The sequence below is a fragment of the Sapajus apella genome, unplaced genomic scaffold (assembly GCF_009761245.1).
Source record: "Sapajus apella isolate SASKATOON/1434 unplaced genomic scaffold, GSC_monkey_1.0 scaffold12, whole genome shotgun sequence".
Taxonomy (NCBI): Eukaryota; Metazoa; Chordata; class Mammalia; order Primates; family Cebidae; genus Sapajus; species Sapajus apella.
In genome coordinates, this window is record NW_022436952.1 from 38,131,465 (window position 1) to 38,154,559 (window position 23,095).

The 23,095-nt window shown below is 48.6% G+C and overlaps 1 protein-coding gene across 1 annotated transcript in view; it reads right to left on the reverse strand.

Annotated features, from left to right (window-relative positions):
- Positions 1-16,475, reverse strand: part of PIPOX (pipecolic acid and sarcosine oxidase) — a 28,332-nt gene extending 11,857 nt beyond the window's left edge. The window contains exons 1-8 of the mRNA XM_032281013.1: positions 15,962-16,475; positions 14,354-14,502; positions 6,772-6,985; positions 6,311-6,493; positions 5,242-5,388; positions 4,714-4,872; positions 4,047-4,122; positions 3,299-3,759 (exon numbers count right to left, since the gene is read on the reverse strand). Of these exons, the coding sequence (XP_032136904.1) occupies positions 3,629-3,759; positions 4,047-4,122; positions 4,714-4,872; positions 5,242-5,388; positions 6,311-6,493; positions 6,772-6,985; positions 14,354-14,502; positions 15,962-16,075 (1,173 nt within the window). The 5' untranslated portion in view covers positions 16,076-16,475 and the 3' untranslated portion in view covers positions 3,299-3,628. The remainder of the gene's footprint in view (positions 1-3,298; positions 3,760-4,046; positions 4,123-4,713; positions 4,873-5,241; positions 5,389-6,310; positions 6,494-6,771; positions 6,986-14,353; positions 14,503-15,961) is intronic.
- Positions 16,476-23,095: the final 6,620 nt, after the last annotated feature.

The following is a 23,095-nucleotide window of genomic DNA, read 5'->3' on the forward strand; positions in this document are numbered from 1 at the left end:
AATACCTTGCTTTACAACTCAGAACATTCTTTAACCTGCATCCAAAGGCCTGCATGGCATACTCCTCCTCCTTCAAGTCTGCCCAAAGGCCCCTCCTCTGTGAGTCCTACCCTGACCACCCACCTGAAACGTCAGACCCTCCCCCAGCATTCCCTTTCACCTCCTCATCACCCTGCTCTGTTTTATCCCCAAAGCATTTATCACCTTCAAATATATAATTACTTACATGAATTGCTTATGTGTCTCCTTCTCACTGGACTGTAAGCTTTATAAGAATGAGATTTGTTTTTAGTCCAGGTGTAGTGGCTCACACCCATAATCCCAGCACTTTGGGAGACCAAGGTGGGTGAATCACTTGAGGCCAGGAGTTCAAGACCAGCCTGACCAACATAGTGAAACCCCATCTCTACTAAAAAAAAAAAAGCATACAAAATAATTAGCCAAGCATGGTGGTGGGCACGTGTAATCCCAGATACTCGCGAGGCTGAGGCAAGAGACTCACTTGAACCCAAGAGGCGGGGATTGCAGTGAGCTGAGATTGTGCCACTGCACTCCAGCCTGGGCAACAGAGTGAGACTCTGTCTCAAACAAAAAAAAAAGAATAAGATCTTTTAAAAATTGTGGTCGAAAACACATAACGAAATTGACCATCTTAACCACTTTTAAGTGTACAGCTCAGTGGTATTAAGTACATTCACATTGTTGTGCAACCAATCTACAGAACTCCTTTCATCTTGTAAAACTGAAAATCTGTACCCATTAAACAAATCCCCATTTCCTCCTCCCAGATCCTGGCAACCGCTATTTACTTTCTGTCTCTATGACTCTGACTACTCTAGATGCCTTGTATGGATGGAGTGGAATAATACTACTTGTCTTTTTGTGACTGGCTTATTTCACTTAGCATAATGTCCTCAAATTTCATCTATGTGGTGGCATATATCAGAATTCCCTTCATTTATTTATTATTTTTAGACAGGATCTTGCCCTGTCGCTTGGCTCATGGCGACCTCCACCTCCCGGGTTCAAGCAATTCTCCTACCTCAGCCTCCCGAGTAGCTGGAATTACAGGCATGCACCACCACACCTGGCTAATTTTTGTATTTTCAGTAGAGACAGGATTTCCCCATGTTGGCCAGGCTGGTGTCCAACTCCTGGCCTCCAGTGATCCACCCACCCTTGGCCTCCAAAAGTGCCGGGATTACAGGCATGAGCCGCCGTGCCCCGCCAGAATTCCCTTTATTTCTTTTTTTTTTTTTTTTTGGGATGGAGTTTCGCTCTTGTTACCCAGGCTGGAGTGCAATGGCGCGATCTCGGCTCACCGCAACCTCCGCCTCCCGGGTTCAGGCAATTCTCCTGCCCCAGCCTCCTGAGTCGCTGGGATTACAGGCACGCGCCACCATGCCCAGCTAATTTTTTGTATTTTTAGTAGAGACGGGGTTTCACCATGTTGACCAGGATGGTCTCGATCTCTTGACCTCGTGATCCACCCGCCTCGGCCTCCCAAAGTGCGGGGATTACAGGCTTGAGCCACCGCGCCCGGCCTGAATTCCCTTTATTTCTAAGACTGAATAACATTACACTGTATGTACATATCATGTTTTGTTTATCCATTCATCCATCTGTGGACACCTGGGTTGTTTCTGCCTCTTGGCCATCGTGAATAATGCTGCTCTGAACAGTGTATAAATAACTCTTTGAGATCCTGTTTTCAGTTCTTTTGGGCATATACCAGAAGTGTAATTGCTGGATCATATGGTAATTCTATTTTTAATTTTTTGAGGAACAACCATACTGTTTTAGAACAGGGATTTTTATCTGTTTTGTTCACTGACACATCCACAGTGCCTCACATAGTGCCTGGCACATAATAGAGGCTCACTCAGTATTTGTGTTTTGAACAAATACATGAATGAATGATCTTAATTGATCCTCACACACCCCTGTGGAGTTGGTCGGTATTATTATTTCCATTTACAGATATGATGATTCCCGTTTTATAGAGGCTGAGGTTCAGGGAACCAGCTGAGAGCACACAAAAAGCAGACTTGGCATGGGGTTGATGGGCTTGGCTGGCTTTTTTAACTGGCTGGAGAATCAGCACTGATACACGTACCTAGGCCCTTAAGGACTCTGGCAGTCGAAGAGTCATTTCCTCCGTGTTGTATTTCCTTTGGGAATATTCGAACCGTCATTCTCACTGCCTGCTCCTCCCCACTCTGTGACTCCCCATAACGCATCCCCGCCTTCCCCGCCCAGTCCCAGCTTTTCTCTCCCCAGGGCATTTTAACTCATTCTCTGGACTCAAACTGGCCCGATCTGGAGATCCTCCAGGTGGGTTTCATCTGAGTACATCTAGCTTTGCTCGAGTCCCTGTTTCCACCCCTCACCCCTCCACCCAGCTTGGGGTGGTTATAAGCCTGTTCGCTTCCAAAGCAATTAGTGCAAGGAGGCCAGCCGACTCGGTGCTAACGCTGTTTCATTAAGTGGGAGCAATCCTAATGATAATAAAATGGCACATTTAACATTCAAACATTGAACAGGGTTTCTAAGCGAGTGTGTCTCTTTCTTTCTGGTATAACAGCTCCATCTTCATGAGGGCCTGACAATACACCTTAATGAGAGACTGGGGAGCTGAGCATCTTCACAGAACCAGAGAGGGGGTGAGGAGTAGACAAAGAATGCAAAGAAAGGGGGTGCAGCGCATTGAGGGGATAAAGACTCCAAGGGTTCCTGGGTTAATGGATCCTGTGGTGCTAATTTAGGCAATTAGAGTCTGGAAGAAATGAGGTCACACAGAAAAGAAAGCCCACTACAGACCTCAAGCAGGGCAGTTATTTATTTGTTCCACAAATATTTATTTGGTCATCGGACACATGCCAGATTTTATGGGCATTTGTGATGGAGGCTGACTCTATCTTTAGGAAAAGGATCTCCAAGGGCACGGTGATCTCTGAGATCATCTTGTTCACCCTCCTCTGGGCAGACTTATTCAAATCTATCCCACGCTCTTCAAATATCCCAGCAAAGAGAATTTTTTTTTCTTGAGACAGAGTCTCACTCTTGTTGCCTAGGCTGGAGTGCAATGGCGAGATCTCAGCTCACTGCAGCCTCCTGGGTTCAAGTGATTCTCCTGCCTCAGCCTTCTGAGTAGCTGGGATTATAGGCATCTGCCACCACACCGGGCTAATTTTGTATTTTTAGTAGAGACAGGGTTTTACCATGCTGGCCAGGCTGATCTTGAACTCCTGGCCTCAGGTAATCCACCCGCCTCGGCCTCCCAAACTGCGAGGATTACAGGTGCCCGGCCCCCAACAAAGAGAATTTTTAACAACTGCTTTGGTCTCCGGAGCCAGTTCTTGTGCCCTTTTCTTACTGATATATCCATCTCAAAGGTCCTCACTACTCTGCGATTGTAGAATATCTGATCAACATTCTGGGAACAAAAAAGTAGTTGCGAATGGGGAGCTGGCCAAGGAAAGAAGGTAGACTTAATCATCTGGTGTTTATGAGGGATTCAAGTGAGGCAGAAGAAACGGGTGACATCACAGGGACACTCCCTTCATCTGAGACATCTCCGTCTGTGAAATCGGCTTCTGTGCACAGAAGGGAGGCTTCTCACCAGAGGTCAAAGATGGGCTTTGCCCAGGCTTGGGAAACGACTGATTCGAAAAGGTGCCAGGTCATAAGATGGTGTTAATTTCATGCTTAATTCAGACAGAATCTTCCCCACCACAGGGGCCAGCTTGAACCCGTGCCCTGGGAAAAGAAGAGCAGACTCTCAGGCAGCCTCAGAGACAGAGAGGCTGGGCTCTCTGCACATCCCCTACTTACCCAGACAGGGCTGACTGCCCTCCTCATCACAGCCCAAAGCCAGAAGCAGTCTCCCACCATGAATAGCCCTTCTCTGACTGCCCAGCCTCCTTACACACACAATGTCCAGGCCAGCACCTATCTGAGCAGCTAAGAGTATGGAAAATACCATTTTGCCTGGCACTGAGGTCGGTCGGCTTTAAGGTACCCCATTCCCCCCAGCTCAGGCTCACCAGAGAATCCAGCACCAATGACAATGTTGTCATACTTTGGGTGGTGATCGAGAATGAAGTCCTCATCAGGGGTGTTCTAGAAAGAAACAATCACACCTTGTGTCCTTTGAGGCTCAAGGGAAGAGGAAGAACTGCAGGCTCTGACAGGAAGGGGCTGGGCTGGATTTCTTTCCAGAAAGGATGGAATGGGACATAGGGATGCTTCCTGCATGCCAGTGCCCCTCTGGGCATGCCAGTCTTTCTCATTTGTCCATCTGCCTTTCTTCTCGCACAGAGCTATGAACACAGTAGGTGTTCAGTTAATCTTTGTAAACTAACTTTAGCCAAGATGCCTCAGGCCCTAGTGACATCTGTCTCTTCTCTTTGTCCCTAAGGCCTGCTCAACTGGAGGAGCTTGCCAAAAAATCTTTTAGAGCTCTTCTGGGAATCAGAGTGAAGGACTGACTGCCAGGTGTAGCCTAGTTTCCTAATGAAGAAGAATAGGAATAATTTCTAACAGGCCCGTCTCTGGTAGAGGTGAACCGACCCACAGAAACGAGCTCCTTTGTTTAAAGTCATACACTGTGTCAGGGGTCAAACAATCGGGCCTGGCCAGTGCGAGGTCTGCCTCCTTCTCCCCTTCTGCAGAGTGGTGAGGGGGCCCAGGGAGGCTGCCCAGGCCCCTTACCGTGTACATGCAGTGCTCGATGATGGCAGGTTCGGGCTTCAGGTCAGGTAAGTAATCTCTGACAAAGCGTTTCAGGATCTCGATGTCTTGGCTGTCTGCGCGTGCTGTGGGGCAGTCCCGCTCCTCAGGGTCTGCATGGTTGCCGTGGTGATAGCTGACCTGGCTTCCAATCAGAGCAGCATGAACGGCGAGGGCTGGCCTTCCATGCACACCCACAGCCGAGGGGCAGGCGTGTACACAGGATGGCCCCATCCATCATTCCAGCCTTCCCACTCCTGGCAGGTGCTGCAGGTTGTCACCTGAGACTGCTTAGCTCTTGGTCCCTACAACCACTCTATGTTTGCAAAGGAAGGGCTCCTTTTGCTGGGCCTCAGGGCAGCTGAGGGTCTTTCCTTGCAAATCACCAAGAGCAAAGCAGGCTCCTGCTGCTGCCCTGGGACCCAAGGGCGTCTGTGGAGGGGAAAGTCAGAGCAGCTGCCCCCAATCTGCATGGGCATCTACCGGCCTCATCTCGGTCTTTCTGCTCACCTTCATCAGCTCTGGGTACTCTCCTGCGGGCAGTCCATAGATGTGGTGGGAACTCAGGCCCAGCACCAGGAAGCACGGAAAGGCCTGGGACACACCATAGCTCCTAGGAACCATCTGTCGCCAGTAATACACGTTGACCCGCAGGGTCTTGAGGCAGGGAGAGGAAGTGGGAGATGAAGAAAAGCCATGGAACCTCACAGCAATGAGAGCAGTTTCTTCGGGGCCCTGAGGCCCTTTAACACAAGCCTGAACACCCCATTGAATTCATGCATGCTTGTCTCTTATCTACCTGTTACACGTGTTATGATGCACAAAGATCTCCAAGCCTCTGTCTCTTCTCCCGTTCTTAGTTTTTCCCATAACTATACCCAGCCCCAGCCCTATTTCTCTCTCTAGGAATTAATCAGACCTCAGATTTATCGAGTGCTTACTATAAGCCAGGTTGTGTTCTAAGGGCTTTATTTTTATTTAGTTTCATTTTTTTTGAGACAGGGTCTTGCTTTGTCACCCAAGCTGGAGTGCAGTGGTAGAATCACAACTCACTGCAGCCTCAACCTCCCAGGCTCAGGGCGATCCTCCCTGCCTCAGACTCCCGAGTGGCTGGAACTACGAACACATGCCACCATACCTGGCTAATTTTTCTTAGTTTTTGTAGAGACAGGGCTTCGCTGTATTGCCCAGGCTGGTCTTAAACTCCTGGGCTCAAGCAATTCTCTGCCTCAGTCTCCCAGAGTGTTGGGATTATAGGCGTCAGCCACCACACGTGGCCTCTAATGGTTTTATATACAGCATATATTAGGTGGATGCAAAAGTACTTGCGTTTTTGCCATGACTTTGAATGGTAAAACTGCAAATACTTTTGCACCAGCCTAATAATTCAATTCTCCAACATGTCTATGACATAGCTATCATCCCCCATATCACAGGTGATACGACTGAGGCCAGTGAGGTGAACGAATTTGCCCAAGGTTGTCCACTAGCAAGAGGAAGATCCAGGATTCAAGTTTGACTCCATCCGGTTCCAAGGCTTCTCTTAAGCACCAGTTCTCAGGCTTTCAACTCCTCTTACCTGGAGAGGCAGCTCAATGCCCAGGGGACGGAGGAGCTGGTTGGTCCAAGGACCTGCTGTGATGACCAAGCTCTTAGCTCGGTAGCTCCTGGAGGTGGTTTTCACCGTGACTGGTAGTCCTGGGTTTATCTCCACCACCTTCTCTCCGTCACACACTCTGCCTCCTAGCTGTCCAACCACATCCTGAAAGGGCAGGAGCAGGGAAAGGTGAATTAGTTCTGTATGTGGTTCACCCTGCTGGACAAAAAGCCTTTCACCTAGGGCAGAAAAGAGTACAAATCTAGACCTGCCCTATATTGACAAGGCCAGCAGTGTATATTTCACCACCCTGCCGAAAAAGTCAAGACTAAAACCAACAGGGTAAATGCCTCATCCAGAGGGGGGTCTCGGGCTGGCTGGTTGGGACCCAGGATGCCCAGAGCAGGGAGCACCTGCATTGCCCCAGTGCTATACCACGTTACCTGCAGGGCTCTGAGAGCCTTGTCTGCATAAAGAACTCCTCCGAACTTGTCCAAGAGCCCCACTTCTCCCGTGGTCAACCGGATATCTGGGAAATGTTGCTTCAGTTCCTCAGATGAAAGACACTGGTGTTCCACCCCCTCCCTAGACAGAATGGCCTGGATTGTCTTTAATTCTTGATTCTCCTTCATTCCCAGAAGCAGTAGTCCGGTCTGCCTGTTAAGAAATAAGTCACCTAGGTGAAGGTGTGTTTCAAAATCCTGGGCCCGATGTGGTGGCTCACACCTGTAATCCCAGTACTTCGGGAGGCTGAGGCAGGAAGATCACTAGAGGCCATTAGTTCACTAGCCGCCTGGGCAATGTCATGCGACCCTGTCTCTGCAAAAAGTAAAACTTTTTTTTTTTTAATTAGCCAAGTGTGGTGTCGCATGCCTGTGTTCCCAGCTATTTGGGAGGCTGAGGTGGGAGGATCACTTTAGCCAGGGAGGTCAGGGTTGCAGTGAGCCATGATCGCACCACTGCACTCCAGCCTGGTTGAGAGAGCAAGTCCCTGTCTCAAAACAAAAGAAGGCAAAGCCCTGAGCCATTTGCTCTCCTTTAGGAGGGATCTCGGGTCCAGGTGTAGGCCCTGAGAGGAGTCACGGCCTCGTATTCAGAGAACAGGTGAAGCCAATCTAGAGTCAGTTGGTAGAGTCCTAGTATTCTCATGCTGATTTCCAGCCCGTTCCCAAGTCCGCCCTTGGCTCTCACTATTGGTTTTCTTGTCCCCTATCCCCCTTCACAGGACCCATCCTGCCCTTGAGGGCAGAGATCTAAGTCCTCTTTCATGTTCCATGGCTTGGAAGTGGCGGAAGTTCAGTCAGTTTGATGAGATTTCTTCCCCTTCCTCCTGTCCCTGACCCCATTCACTATTTTGATCTCTCTGTTCTGTATTCTCCTCTGCCCTCCCCGCTTCCACGCCACCCTCTGCTCGGTCCCTTTCCTCTTTCTCTTTCTTGTTGGATATGTTTGTCCCTTCCTGTGTGTCTGTCTCTGTCTCTCAGTTCCTTAGAGGCAGCCCGTTTTGTGGAAAGGGTCTTAAACTGGGAAACCTGGCTCTGTCTCTAGTCCTGGCTTCACCTTGGCATGACCTTGATCAGGTCGCTCACCTCTCTGGGCCCAGATTCCTCCTCTGTAGCGTGCCTGTTGAACTGCTGATGGGTCCACACTGAGGTGGTACCCCCCGCTCACCCACCCACCCTCCCAGGGACAAGTGAAAATGGCATGAGCCATTTCTGTAGTTGGCACAATGCCTGGGGCTGCCATTCCCATTCAGTGGGCAGGGGCCAGGGATGCTATACCTGCAATGCTCGAGAAGATTCCACCCCAAATTCCAATGGCGTTCTCATGCAGAAACATTGGTAGACAGTCTCCTAGGGCTCCAGCAATGCATTCAGTGACTCTGTGATTTTGTTTCTCCCTGTACCTCCCTTGCTTTTACTCCCTAAGGGAGTGAAAGCTGTTTCTCTTTCATGCTTCCTGCCTCTCTGTCACAAGAGACCAGATAGAGCTCCTTTTGGGGGTGGGGGGAACGGATAGGAACAATGGAAGAGTCACTCTGGCCTTTGGGACCGTTCCTGTGGTCCTTCTCCGTTTCAGCTGCTGCACTGCCCAGCAGCGGCCTGGTACATCCCCCAGGTAGTGCGTATAGAGCTCGTAATAGCCTATAATAGAGTCTCATGGATATTACATGCTTCCAAATCCCACATTATCTGGTTGGGGGGATTAAAGAGAAGATTGGGAGGGGGTAGGGACACAGTAGGCCCTGGGGCGGGTGTCAGTACACAGAGCCGCGCAGCGTTCCCAATCCATTTGCCACGGCCCCCGCCTACCCAGCATTCACCACCAGCGAGATAGCAACGAGAGCTCTGCCTCTGCAACGCTCAGCAGAGGAAAGATGCCGTGGAGATCCCTGCTCTCAGCAGACCGTCTTTGTTCTGTGGCCCCGAAAAGAACTTCAGATTCGTTCAGAGGTAATGAAAACTTGCCTACTAAACTTTTTTTTCCCAAGATGGAGTCTTACTCTGTTACCCAGGCTGGAGTGCAGTGGTGCGATCTCAGCTCACTGTAACCTCCGCACCCCAAGTTTAAGCAATTGTCCTGCCTCAGCCTCCGGAGCAGCTGGAATTACAGGTGCGCACCACTACCCCCAGCTAATTTTTGTATTTTCTTTTAGTAGATACAGGGTTTCACCATGTTGGTCAGGCTGGGCTTGAACTCCTGACCTTGTGATCCACCTGCCTTGGCCTCCCAAAGTGCTGGGATTACAGACATGAGCCACTGCACCTGGCCAAACATTTTTTGTTTTAATGGAGATAGGGTCTCACTCTATCACCCAGGCTGGAGTGCAGTGGCACGTTCACAGCTCACTGCAGCCGTGAGTGAGCTCCTCCTGCCTTGGCCCTCCAAGTATCTAGGACTACAGGCACATGCCACCACACTTGGCTAATTTTGTGTGTGTGTGGACATAGGGGTCTCGCTGTGTTGCACAGGCCTGTCTCAAACTCCTGGCCTCAAGCAATCCTCCTGCCTTGGCCTCCCAAACATCTGGGACTACAGGCATGAGGCACCACAGTTGGCTAATTGTTTGTGTTTTGTCAACACAAGGGTCACTTGCTATGTTGCCCAGGCCTGTCTCAAACTCCTGTCTTGACCTCCCAAAAGTGCTAGGATTACAAGCATGCTCCCCTGTGCTCAGCCCTAGTAAACTTCTTAGTCAACAAATAAGTATGAAGTCACATACGTATATTTCCTTGAGCCCCCTTTACCCGATGGGGTCCCGGCTGGGTGGGATTCTGGGAGAGATCTGGCTTAAACCACACCAAAGCAGATGTAATGTGAGATCCCTGACCCGGAAATTCCAGAGCAGCATATTCTAACCTCTGCCTGCTATCCCAGCCTTGGCCTCTCCTATGCGCTGAGATGTCCTTTCCCTTTTTCCATCGTTTCTTCCTCCTTCTTTCCTTGAAATAACACCTCTTACGGGAATGTACTGTATGGGAAAAATGAACGCATGCCAAGACAATGGGCAAATCTGTAGAATTATGAAATGCTGAGTGATGTTCTAATTCCCAAGCCATCCTGTGGTGGATGAAGCGGGAGCTCCCCATTCCTGGGAGTAATCAGCGAGCTGATTCCGCCGGTGAATGTAATTGTGCCGATTGTAATCATTTTGCTCCAGCTCTCTGCCCCTGTGGCATTTATTTCTTAGCCCAGATATTGATCTAACAGTGGGAAATTTTCCATCTGAATGTGTGATGCCGGACCCTCCCCTAGTCCGAAGATGTGTTTGGGAAATTCTCATTTTCCGTGGATCACAGCTGAGCTATTTGGCCTGAGGGAAACCGTGTGCTGCTGGAGAAATGCCTTGGATTGGAGAGAGATTTTTGACCATTATGAGCAAATCGGAAATAAATGTGAAACACTGCCTGGAAATGCAAAGGCCTGTCATTATGGGAGATAGGTGAGAGGCTCCTATGGGAAATGCTTACAGAATTGGAAACCAGTCAATCAAAACCGGGCTTGGAGAATGGGCCTTTTCCCCCCAGTATGAAGATAGATGACTTCCATGGGCAGATTGAAAATCATTTAAGTGCTTATTTTCTTAATGGCTTTTTCTAGATCCCAACAAATAGACTGCTCATTCTGCATCAATTTCTCACCCCTGTGCTCGTGGCCTCCCCGTCTTCTTTTTTCTGCTTAGACCTGGGTTGCAAAGTTTGGGAAAGAGAAGGGTAAGAAGAGACAAGGGCAACCGCAGGATGAAAAATGGCCAGGAAATGAATGGTCAGGACTAGCTACAAAGAAGGACTTAAAGCCAGCGCTTGGGTTGCCAGGGAACTCTAGAAAAGAGTACAGCTCTCAGAATGCCCATCAGCTGAGTCAAGAGCATTTGCTATGAACTATTCCTTCCTCCAGACCTAGCTTCATCCAGCACTAGGAAGAGGTAATTGAAGATTCCTCCCAAGGGCCGTGTTGACTCCTCTATGGCCCGACTAAGGCCTTAGATGTGATGTAGGGAGTTGGTGATCAGGGATTTCCACCAGTTACTATGGCAGGAGAGGGTGCAGGATGGAGCGGGGAGGAATTGGGAGGGGAGACTGCTCTCCCTGCACCTGTCATCTCCCATCCCAAGCTCCAACTCTCCTCTCTCTGGGTTAAAAATGCCAGGCAAGCCTGCTCTGAGTCACCTTGGGGAAGGGATTCGAATGGGGACTTGGTAATGGCTGCTGTCTTTGTTGGTTTTGGAGGAGCTCTTGGCTTTTCATCTTCTGCTCAGTGGGCCGAGATGGAATTGGTTAACAAAGACTGCTCCAGGGAGGGGATGTGGCTGACAAGCCAGACACTTCGCAGACACAAGAAGCAGCAGCTGCAGAGGGGGCCACCAGGTTCTGCCAGCAGCTGTACTGCCTACGGCTGTGATCTTGTCTGATATTGTCAGCTAAGCAGGGGCAGCCCGGGTCAGGAGCTAGATAGTAGGACTCAAAGGGAAAAGGCAGGCAGGAAAGAGACGGGCCAGGGAGCTGGGTTTTGCTGTTGGAATCAGCGTCCTGGCTGTACACATCACAAAAGATTCAGACCTTGTGATCTGACACATGTGTCATTGTCTGTTCCCAGAATATATGCAAATGTACCAAACCCACCCATGTTTAGTATGCCGCTGTCATAGGAAGCAGCTGAACAGAATGAAAAGCACTGGACAGCCACCTGAACTGCCAACTCCTAAAGGTTTTTTTGTTAGGTTGTTTAATCATCATCAAATAGCATTAAGTATGCTCATATCTATCAGTAGTATTATGGTATTGTGCTGGTTCTTCTAGAAGAACCTGGGGAGACGTAAGAACCACACCGATGATGAATCATTTAGGAAACCAGAATCAGTAAAAGCTAAAGGAATTAAAATGGCTTTTAGCCCAAAGGTAGTAGAGCTGTATTTAGATACCATTCTGAGACTGGGAAATATCTGTTCTATGCCTCTGCTAAGTAAAAGAACCAAACAAATTGGTGTTCCTGAGTACATTAGCCTAGCCATAAGAAAGGACTTTTAATAATAGAATAATAACAACAATGGTAAGAATACTTAGCACTCTATAACACTTTAGAGGTTTTTAAAGCATATTCACATTACCTTTCATTTTTCATAACTGGGGCTGTGAGACATCGAAATGGTCTTTTAAGAGGTGCCGTGATATTTCCCTGTCTTTAAATGCACGGTAGCAGTCTTTTGACCTGGGATGATTTAGGCATGAACTTATTTGGAGACAGAAGTGGACAAGTTAACCAGTTTGAAGTATCTGCCAGGCCCAGGGCCAGCAAGCTGCCACTCGGGGACGAAATCTGGCCTTCTGCCTGTTTTTATCTGGTCCCTCAGCCGAGATGGTTTTTAAACTTTTAAATTGTTGACTTTTTTTAATCCAAAGAAGAATAATGTAGAGTGACACCTGAAAATTATATGAAGTTCAAATTTCAGTGTCTATAAATAAAGTTTTATTAGAATACATCCAGGCTCACTTATTTACATCTTGCTTTCATGCTGCAGTGGCAGAGCTGGATAATTGTAACAGAGACCACATGGCCTGCAAAGCCTAAGATACTTACTAGGTGGCCATTTACAGAAAAAGCTGGCCAACCTCTATTCTAAACTTAAGAGTATCGTAACTCTGTGATTTGCATTAATGGGATAAGACGCTGAGTGTCTGCCAGCAATCCTCTCATGAGGTTGTGGGGAGAACGGAATGAGTTATAGGTATCAGATACTTAGAACAGATCCTAGTTTCTTTTCTTTTTCTCTTTTTTTGAGACAGAGTCTCACTCTGTCACCCAGGCTGGAGTACGGTGACACAATCTCGGCTCACTGCAAACTCTACCTCCTGGGTTCAAGTGATTCTTCTGCCTCAGCCTCCCTAATAGCGGGATTACAGGTGTCTGCCACCGTGCCTGGTTAATTTTTGTTTTTTTAGTAGGGGTTTCACCATTTTGGCCAGTCTGGTTTTGAACCCCTGACCTCAGGTAACCCACCTGCCTCAGTTTCCCAAAGTGCTGGGATTATAGGCGTAAGCCACCGCGCCCAGTGTAGTTTCTTATTGTAAACACTAAATATATGGTGAAGAGGAGGAGGAAGATGGTTTTCCAGGTGCTGTTCTAAGCCCATTACCTCACACCAGCACCACGACGCAGGTATTAGTATCCCTACTTCACAGATGAAAAATCTGTGTCTCACCAGAGGTTCAACAGCGCATTCCAAACCACACAGCTGAATGTGTCAGAGCTGAGATTTAGAGCCAGGCCCAGTTCCAAAGCCCTTCCAAATTCCTGTCCTCCTGCCAAAGAGGAGGACTGTGTGCTTCTGAGACTGTCCTACCCAAGGGTCCCTCTCCCTCTTTCCTGCCACCACTCCCCTTGGTGTCTGTGGCTGTTGCATTCATCTGTCTCCTGCCTTTCTTCCCCCATCGCTCAATGGAACAGGATGCAGCTGACCCAGAATGGATGGAAAGGACTGCCCCTTATGGGAAGGTGCTAGACACTGGGCCAAGTATTTCACAAAAGTCTCATTTAATCCTCACAGAGCCCTATGAGAAAAACTGAGGCACAGAGAAGTCAAGAAACTTCCAAGATCACATAGCTGGTGAGGAGTGGAACACAAAGTCACACCTAAGCCTGTCTCACTCCAGATTCTTCTCCCTCAGAGATTCCAGACACTCCAACATCTCTTAGTTGTCTTATTGTGTGCTGGGAAGAAGAGTGCCCTCCAAGGCTCAAGGCGATTCTTTTAGCAAAAGATGCTCAGCAGTATTCACAGACATCTGACAGAGAAGGGTCCCTCTGCCAGGCCACCCCCGAGCAAGACATGCTCCTTTATTTGGGTGCTGGGTGCATTAGCCGCCTCTGAATAAATCTATAATTAGCTGCCCCGGCTGTATTTGCATAATGGATTTCACTTTGTTCTTAAGTTAATGTTGTTTTTGCAACAGAACAGAAACCTCTTGGTTCCTGGCCATTAAAAAGACTGCCACCCTATAGGGTAGAGTCAGGTGGCAGTAAAGCCAGGGTTTGTTGGAAGTTCAGTGAAGAGTCACAGAGGAGGTGGGAAAGAAGGCGGGGTGGTTAAAGTTCCCATTGCATCACAGAGTATTGACTTTCTTTCCCACGAGTATGTGAAAGGTCAAGGTTTGGGGAGAGCCATGAAGGCAGCCAAGAAAGAGGTGCATGCTCACTCCCTGTACCTGTAGTACACACTGCAGCAGATTTCCACCCCACTCGGGGCATCTGCCACATGGTGCCTTGCCAGCAGGCTTTCCAGTACTGCTTCTGCTAGCCTTGGACACGTGGCCTGAACCCAGTCCTGCAACTCACAGCCTGGCCAGAGTCAGCTGGACCTGTGGGGTGACCATCATGACAGCAGAACTCTCCCATGCGTCTGGTACTTCCTGAGCCCTTGTGTCCCTCCCATTGCATTCCCAATGTTCCATGGTACTGCCCCTTCACACACTACAAGCACCTGTAGGTGCGGAGCCCCATGATTCAAGGATTCCTCCCGCAGCCCACCTGTGCAGTTGGGTTCCAGCCTCTTGCTCCAGTTGGGCCCATATCTGATAGCACTCATGCATCATCCTGGTGTAAAAGTCTTGCAGGTATGCCTTTCGGATTATCCGGCTTTGTCCATGGGAGCTTCCTCGGGAATGTGGTAGAAAGAACTGGAAGTGGAAAACAAGAGAGATGAAGGAAGCCATCACCCCTCACACCCAACATGTGCTGTCAACCAGGAGTCATTTATCCTTCAAATATTTCCACACAATCCGGGGAAGGATTACGCATAGGAAGATCATTTGAGCCTGGGAATTCGAGACCAGCTTGGGCAATATAGCAAGATCCCGTCTCCTCAAAAATTTAAAAACTAGCCAGGTGTGGTGGCATTTTTAATCCCAGCGGCTTGGGAGGCTGAGGTAGGAGGACTGACTGAGCCCAGGAGTTTGAGGCTGCAGTGAACTATGATTGCACAACTGCACCCAGCCTGGCCATAGAGTGAGATCCTGTCTCAAAAAAAAAAAAAAAAATCCATACAATCTTTCCAAATTCTCTCTTTATGACCAATTTACCGACTTGACAATCAAGATGGAAGTTGTTCAATAGCCCTAACTTGGGCTTCCTTTTTGCTAACATTGTTCACATCCAGAAGTTTCTTTGTTAGCTAGTCTTCAACCATCCTGCTGCAATCTCACCTCACTTCAATTCATAAGGAAGCAAAATTAGAAAAAACCTTCCAGATCATGCTAGTCTCACCCCTTCATTTTACGAACAAGGGAATTGATGGTGACTTTATTTCTCTGTGGCTACAGATCACTCAGGGTAAGAGAACCACCTCAGGATTCAGCAACAATGAGTTTCCTGAGATGATGAACCAGGAATCCCTTGGGCTTTGAGAAAACTGATAGAGAAAAGAAAAAGATTTCTAACTACTCTGGCTCATTACCAAGAAGAGCAAACCATAGCCAGCCTGGGTAGCTGCAGGCAGAATGGACGGGAGAGCCCACTGCAGTGGGACGCTCTGCTGACAGCTGGGCGGCCCTGTCCTCGAAGGACCCTGCAGACACAGCGCCCACCCACACATGCAGCGGTCACTGCAGACTGCACTGCGTAGTGCGAAAAACAAGACCTCAGTCTCACTGATCATGTATCAAACGAGGAGGCTGCTATTATCTGGAGGTGGCAGAAAAAAACAGAAGCTTCTAGGCCGGGAATATGCAGGGCAGAATCCTACCTCTTAGGCTGATAAATCAACCTTTGCCTCTAGGCAAAATTACCTTTACTTTAGTTTACCCAGAACCAATTATTTTTCCGGGTCGGATCAACCATTTGGGCACAGAAGAGACAGCGTAGTGAGAAGGAAGAGAACAGGGCCTGGGACGCTTGGTCAAGGGCAAGAACTAGGAGGCAGGAGGAAGAGAAAATATGCCTAGATGAGGGTGTGAGGGATGTGAAATTTCTTTGAATTGTCATGAAACACACTGGGCAGCTAAGATACAAATTACACAGAATTTTTGATGATTCAGGCCCTTTGGCCTTGCCCTGCAGCCTGCTGGCTCTGGAAACCCCTCTACAGGGAAGGTGGGTAGGACAGTCCTTAAGGTCAGGGGTGCAGAAGGGACACAGTACCTGCTCCAGCAGCAGGACCCTCTTCCTGTGTTTGGCCAGGTGGTATGCAGTGAAGCAGCCCTGGATGCCTGCCCCAATCACAATGGCGTCATAGAGATCTTTCTGAGCTGCCATGATGCCCACTCACGCCACAGCCACAGAGCCTCAAAGGCAAAGGCAAGCAAAGGCAACCTCCCGGCTGAAGGACGAGGATAAAAGCAAAGTCCAGCCTGGCCAGTGTTCCCACAATGCCCTGGGGCCGTGTCCTCCCCATTCCCGCCCTGCCAAGCCTGGCCCAGGGCTCAGCCTCCCTTCTCCTGCAGAGCAGAGCTGGGTAGTCTGATTTGTGAGGTTTAGCCCAGCTCAGCTGCCAGCCTCACCCTTGTATCCCTGTGGCTTTCTATTCTTGGCTCAATTATTGTCATGCAAATGGCTCCTTCCTTTGCCACCTTCCTGTCTCATTATGATCTTTGTCTCAGGACATCGGCCCTGGAATTTCAATGCCTCCTAGACCATACTGGGCACCGGGAATGCTGCCTCCCCCTGCTGGTTTCCCCTCTTCAGCCTGATTTCCTTTAGAGATCCTAGAGGGCCCAGCTAAGAACTTGGCATGATGCCCAGGGAAAGGCCCACCTCCCTGGTGGGTTGTGAGGTCAGGGAGTAGAAGCAGAGGCCAATTGGGAGGGCAGTTTTGTGATTATGAAATTATTCCCAGCATGTTTTACTTTCATTTTGAAGAAAGGAGAAGAAATGATCCTGAAAAGATGGAAAGGACAGAGTGAGAGGAGGAGCCCTCTCCTCAGGCACAGAGAGGGGACCAGGCGCCAGCCCAGTGCCTGGAGGGGCCCCGTGTTGAGCATCTCTCTGTGCCAGGCAGTGCGCCTAGTAAGTACTAATACTGGCATTCAGGACAAAGCCAAGTTGGGTAGGGCCTGATTCTTACACAGTTGGAGGGGCCTCTTTGAGCAAAAGGAAAAAGGAGAATTATTAATACAAAATTAGATGCCTGGATGTGGAAGAAACTGTTCAGTTAAGGAGCCCCATGGTTGAAGTTTCATTTTTTTCATGGTAAATCTGCCTCTGCATGCGATATCTCATTTACTCCTCCTAGCCCTAGGAGTTTTTGTATTGTGATTTGTTTTGTTTTGTTTTGTTTTGAGACAGGATCTCCAGGATCTCACTGTCACGCAGGCTAGGAGTGCAGTGACACGATCTCTGCTCACTGTATCTGCCACTTCCTGGGCTCAAGGGATCCTCCCACCTCAGCCCCCTGAGTCGCTGAACTACAAGCACACGCCACTATGAGCGGCCAATTTTGTTTATTTTCTGTAGACACAAGGGATCACTGTGTGTCCAGGCTGGTCTTGAACTCCTCTACTCATCTAATCCTCCCACCTCGGCCTCCCAAAATGCTGGGATTACAGGCATGAGACACCACACCTGGCTTAGGAGTATTTTTATGCCCACTTTTGACAGATTAAGGTTGGCATCAAATTCTTTATCACTCCTCCCATCATAGACTCCGTGACGGCTTCACCAATAAACTATGGCAAAAGTGATACCATGACACTTTCTGTCCCAGCCCTAAAGAGACTGGCAGCTTCCTCTTCTTATGTTTGAACCTTCAATCTTTGAGCCCTCAGCTACCATGTTAGAAGTGCAGGCACCCTGTGGGAGAGTGCACGTGGAGAGGACCTGGGACTATGTGGAGAACCCAATGTAAGAATGAAATTGGCCGGGCGCAGTGGCTCACATCTATAATCCCAGCACTTTGGGAGGCCGAGATGGGCTGATCACCTGAGGTTGGGAGTTCGAGACCAGCCTGACCAACCATCTCTACTAAAAATACAAAAAATTAGCCGGGTGTGGTGGTGCATACCTGTAATTCCAGCTACTCGGGAGGCTAAGGAAGGAGAATCGCTTGAACCCAGGAGGTGGAGGTTGCAGTGAGCCAATATCGCACCATTGCACCCCAGCCTGGGCAACAAGAGTGAAACTCAGTCTCAAAAAAAAAAAAAAGAATGAAGTCATCTTGGCTTGGGAGGCTGAGTCAGGAAGGATTGCTTGAGGCCAAGAGTTCCAGATCAGCCTGTGCAACATGGCAAGACCTTGTCTCAAAGAAAAGTGAAGCCATCCTATGTCCTCCAGCCCAGCCTAGCACCAGCTAAATACTACCAAGTGACCCAGTTGATGCTGCATAGTGCAGAAGAATCACCCAATCAAGCTTCATCTGAATTCCTCATCCACAAAACCGTGAAACAGAATAAAACGGTGGTTGTTTTCAGCCACAACATTTTGGGAAGGTTTTTTTACCTTCCCAGCCATAACCAAAATACTGCTTAACAGCTAAAGACGTGAAGGCTTAGAGAGGTCCTATCTTACCCAAAACCACATTCCTGGTATACAAAGACACTGAGGCTGAGCACAGTGGTTCACGACTGTAATCCCAACACTTTGAGAGGCTAAGGCACAGGAGAATCACTTGAGGCCAGAAGTTTGAGACCAGTCTGGGCAACATAGCAAGACCGCATCTCCACAAAAAATGGTGCATTCCTGTAGTCTTACTTGGGAGGCTGAGGCAGGAGGATCGCTTGAGCCCAGGAGTTTGAGGCTGCAGTGAGCTATGATCACACCATTGCACTCTAGCCTGGGCAATGGAGCAAGATTCCAGCTCTATGGAAAAAAAGAAAAGAAAGAAAGACACTGAGATGTGACCCTAGGTCTGTCTGCTCCAGAAGCCGCTCCTTTAACCACTGTGCTTTACTGAGGATGAGCCAGAACTTGTAATGATGATTCGGTTTCAATTTTTCGCTGCTTCTCCCACAGTGAGTGGGAGAAAATAATGGTCCAGGAAATGCATATGACTACAGGGGGCTGCCAGCCTCCGCACAGCGGCCCGCTAAGGCCCCCAGCAACGCTTCTCATTCCACAAGTAATCCCCCAGACTGGTCTTGGCAGCTGGCTGTCCTCTCAGCCCAGCCCTTCTGTTCCTAGGAAAACAGGAGCCCCGAGAGGAGGTGCCATTGGACTGGATTTTTCTTTGTTTTATCTTTTTTGTTGTTGTTGTTACATGGTTTCACGTGTCACCCAGGCTGGAGTGCAGTGGTGTGATCACAGCTGCCTGCAGTCTCAAACTCCCGGGCTCAGGTGACCTTCCCACCTCAGTCTCTAAGTAGCTGGGACTACAGGAGTGCACCACCACGCCTGGCTAGTTTTTGTATTTTTTGTAGAGATGGGGTTTTGCCATGCTGCCCAGGCTAGTCTCAAACTCCTGGGCTCAAGCAATCTGCCCACCTAAGCCTCTCCAAGTGCTGGGAATGCCCAGGGGTGATGGCTCACACCTGTAATCTCAACACCTTGGGAGGCTGAGGTAGAAGGATCACTTGAGGCCAGCAGTTCAAGACTAGCCTGGCCAACATGGCAAAACCCTGTCTCTACTAAAAAATACAAAAATTGGCTGGGTATGGTGGCATAGGCCTGTAATCCCAGCTACTCAGGTGACTGAGGCAAGACAATTGCTTGAACCCGGGAGGTAGAGTTTGCAGCGAACCGAGATTGCACCACTGCACTCCAACCTGGGCAATAGAGCAAGACTCTATCTAAGAAAAAAAGTGCTGGGTTACAAGCATGAGCCACCATGCCTGACTTGTTTTTCTTCTTAAAAAAAAAGAAAAAAAAAAATATATATATATAGAGAGAGAAATATATATATATATTTCTAGAGTCCAGAAATCCTCACAACTCCATGCCACTCCCACCCCCACCCCCCTGGGACAGGCTAGCATCCACATCACAACTGGACAGCTCCCAAGAGTAAAAAGTGGCTGACATAACCGAGAAAAATGTTCTATCTGAGTATGTAAAGGCTTGATGTAAATATATAAGATCAGCCCCCAGATTTCTCTTGATAAGATGTCAGAGGAGATGAACAGTTTACATATGAGGAAAAGCAGACAATAAATCCTCACATGGAAGTGTGCCCAGTCTCACTAGCAATGAAAGAAATGAGAATTAAATAACTGCAAGGTACTATTATGTGCCTATTAAATGGGCAAAACTAAATAAAAATGACAGCATCTTATGTTGTCAGTGCTGTGGGGACAGAGGTAGAGGAGGGTGGCAATTTGGGTCATCAGATCTCCTTGGAGGTGGCTGAGGCAACACACAGCAATCCAGGTAAAACGGCTCAAACCTTCTGACCTAGAAATTCTGCCTGGAGAACCACATCCCAAGAGGAGACAAAGGCATGAAGATATTTATATCTGTGCTTTTACAATATTTTTAAAAAATGGGAAATAACCCAACCACAAGGAATGGCTGAGCAAGCTGTGGCTCGCTGGCACCATGGAATACTACGTAGCTATTCCAAATGACAAGCTGGACTCTGCTCTGCACAAATGTGTGTATCAGATAACCCTGAGAAAAACAAGCAGAACACAAATAGACACGCACACACGTCGCAGCCAAGTGTTCTGTGTGTGTGTGATCAAAGATCGAAAGAGAACTTGGTGGGATACTTGAGCTCCATGCTCATTAGTTGCTGTATTCTATAAAAATCACACATCCATTCACAATTTGTACAAGAAGGGGCAAGCCGCTGAGGAAGCACATGCTTCAAATCTCCCTGGCCCCTGGTTCCAGGGCCTGGGGAAGTTCACTCTTTGTTCTAATCTGTTCTTCCTGCTGCCCTCGATATTTCTTATTGTTCAGTCCTCCAGGGAAGCTACAAAGCGTCTCTGTATCCCGCAACCCCACCCCCACTTTGTTTAATACAATATCCCTTCAGAGATAAAATGACAATTCCATTTCCCCATCCCTACTTCACAAGGCTGCCCTGGATTCCTGGACTCAAGCATTCTGCTTCTCGTTAAGAATTTCAAACAGCTCCTCCGAAAGCAGACACTGGCCATGGCCCAACCTTGAAATGAAAAGTGAATCGACTTCTGAAGGCTCCCCCTTCTCTCAGGGTTGCCCGTCCTTGTGGATGTCCTGACAGGGGCAGGCAGAGAGAAGCTATCCACTCAAATTCCATTTTAACACCCATTCTGGATCGGAAGTCTATTAAAGGGAGAGCCAGCAGCCTTACACCTTGCTGCTTGTGTGTGTCAGCAATCGCTTCTTGTGTCCTGGGGCAGAGACGCTGAGGATATGAGGCTGAGCTGCTCATCTGATGGCTTGATTGACACTTTACAGACGGGGGTGGGAGAGCCGAGCCAGGGAAGCGGCAAGCTGTACAGATCAGAAATAATGAGAGGACCCGAATCCGGAGAGAGCGAGGAATAAATGAGAAACCTAGGAGTTGGATGGCGAGGGAAACGCTTCTGTTCTCTCTTCCGTGCCCTGCTTTGCCAAGGAGCCTGGGGCAAGGAGGCAGGCAGGCAGACCAGGAAGGGCGCTCTGGACCCATCCTGCCAGCTGCTGGGGCATCTGGGGCATCCAAACGTGCAGGGGATGCCAGCGTGAGAAAACAGACAGCGGCAGAACAGGCTTTGTGCATGGTCTCCATACATATTGCCAGCGCAGTTCAGGTCTCAGTTTTAATCCCTTCTCCGCCATCCTCCCTCCCTTTGCCCCGAGGGTCTTCTGTCCACCATCTCTTACCTAGATTATTGCATTAACCTCAAAACACTTCTCCCTGCCCCATCCCTGCCCCTCTTAATCTATTCTCCGCATCCCTGCCAGAGTCATCTTTCTAAACAGCAAACCTGAACAGGTCACTCCCTGCTGAAAATTCTTTAATAGCTGCCTGTTTCCTATTAGGGTAAAATCTAAATTCTTTAGCTTGGCACGCAAGGTGGTTCACACTCTGGCCTCTGCCTGCTCTTGCAGCTTTGTCTTAGGTCCCTTCTCACTGTGTCCTTTATGCCTGGGCAATGCCGAGCCCAGAGAGGATTTCAGCATTCCGGGTGATTCTTCCAAATTCCCCGACACCCCCAAGCCCACTTAGCCTCTCTCCTGTACCCCCTGCCCACCCTGCGCATCTCAATAACAGTGAGCATATTGTATTGTAATTGTTTGCATGTCTGCCTTCCCCCAAGCTCTTTAAGGAGAAGGCTTTTTTTAATTGTCATTTCTTCGTAGGTAATATATACACATAGAACAACAGCATAGTGTACAAAAGAGACCACTGTGTAAAGGACATCTTTTTCTACCCTGTCCTCAGCTGCTTAGTTCTCCTCATCAGATGCAAGCAACGCTGTTGTTATTTTCTCTTGTGTCCTTCCAGAGATGTTCTATGGGTAGACAAACATGTACAGTATATTCTCTTTTATTCATCACAAAAGTAGGGTATAGAACGCCCTGGTGTTTTCATTTTCTTTATCTTGGCAATCCACATCAGTCATATCGAGTGGTCACCTTCTCCCTGATGGCTGGATAGTATTCCATGGTGTGTGGGAGACATTTGGGAATAAGAAAGCATCCCTTCCTGTTTGCTGATAGGTTGTGGGTTTCTCCGACTCACAAAGCTCTCTAGCTGTCTGCTATTGGGTGTTCAGGGAGGGCAAGATGCCTGTTCTGGCCTGGCAAGGTTTATCAAAGGCTGACAGTACCCTTTGTGAGTGCCCAGGGCAGCACCCACCTTCAGACCAGGAGGTGGAGGGGGTCGAACACCCAGAGATCCTGGTTTCTACTTCCTTTATGTTTGTATTTGTTAAATGACAGATATTAGAGTCAATGTTTCTCCCTCAAGATACAAGAGTACAGCTGCCAGGCAGACTCCAGAAAATAAGGGCAGAAAATAAGAAAAGCCTTGGGAATTGAGACCGAAACCTCTGAGAAAATATGAAGTCATGGTTTAGCCTGGAAGTTAGGGGCAGGCAGGATAAACCCACGAATGAGTGCCCTCAGACCTCACTAGGACAAAAGGAAATATACCAAAAAGGAGGGTGGAGTGGCTTTCATCTGTCTTCAGGGGAAACTTGCCTGCAGATGAACACTGGAATCTTCCTTTTTATTATTATTTTACTTATTTATATATATATATATATATTTTTAGAGATGGAGTTTCACCATATTGGTCAGGCTGGTCTCGAACTCCCGACCTCAGGTGATCCGCCTGCCTCGGCCTCCCAAAGTGCTGGGGATTACAGGCATGAGCCACTGCGCCCGGCCCATCACTAGAATCTCCTTAGTCTTATTTCCAGGTCTTTCCCT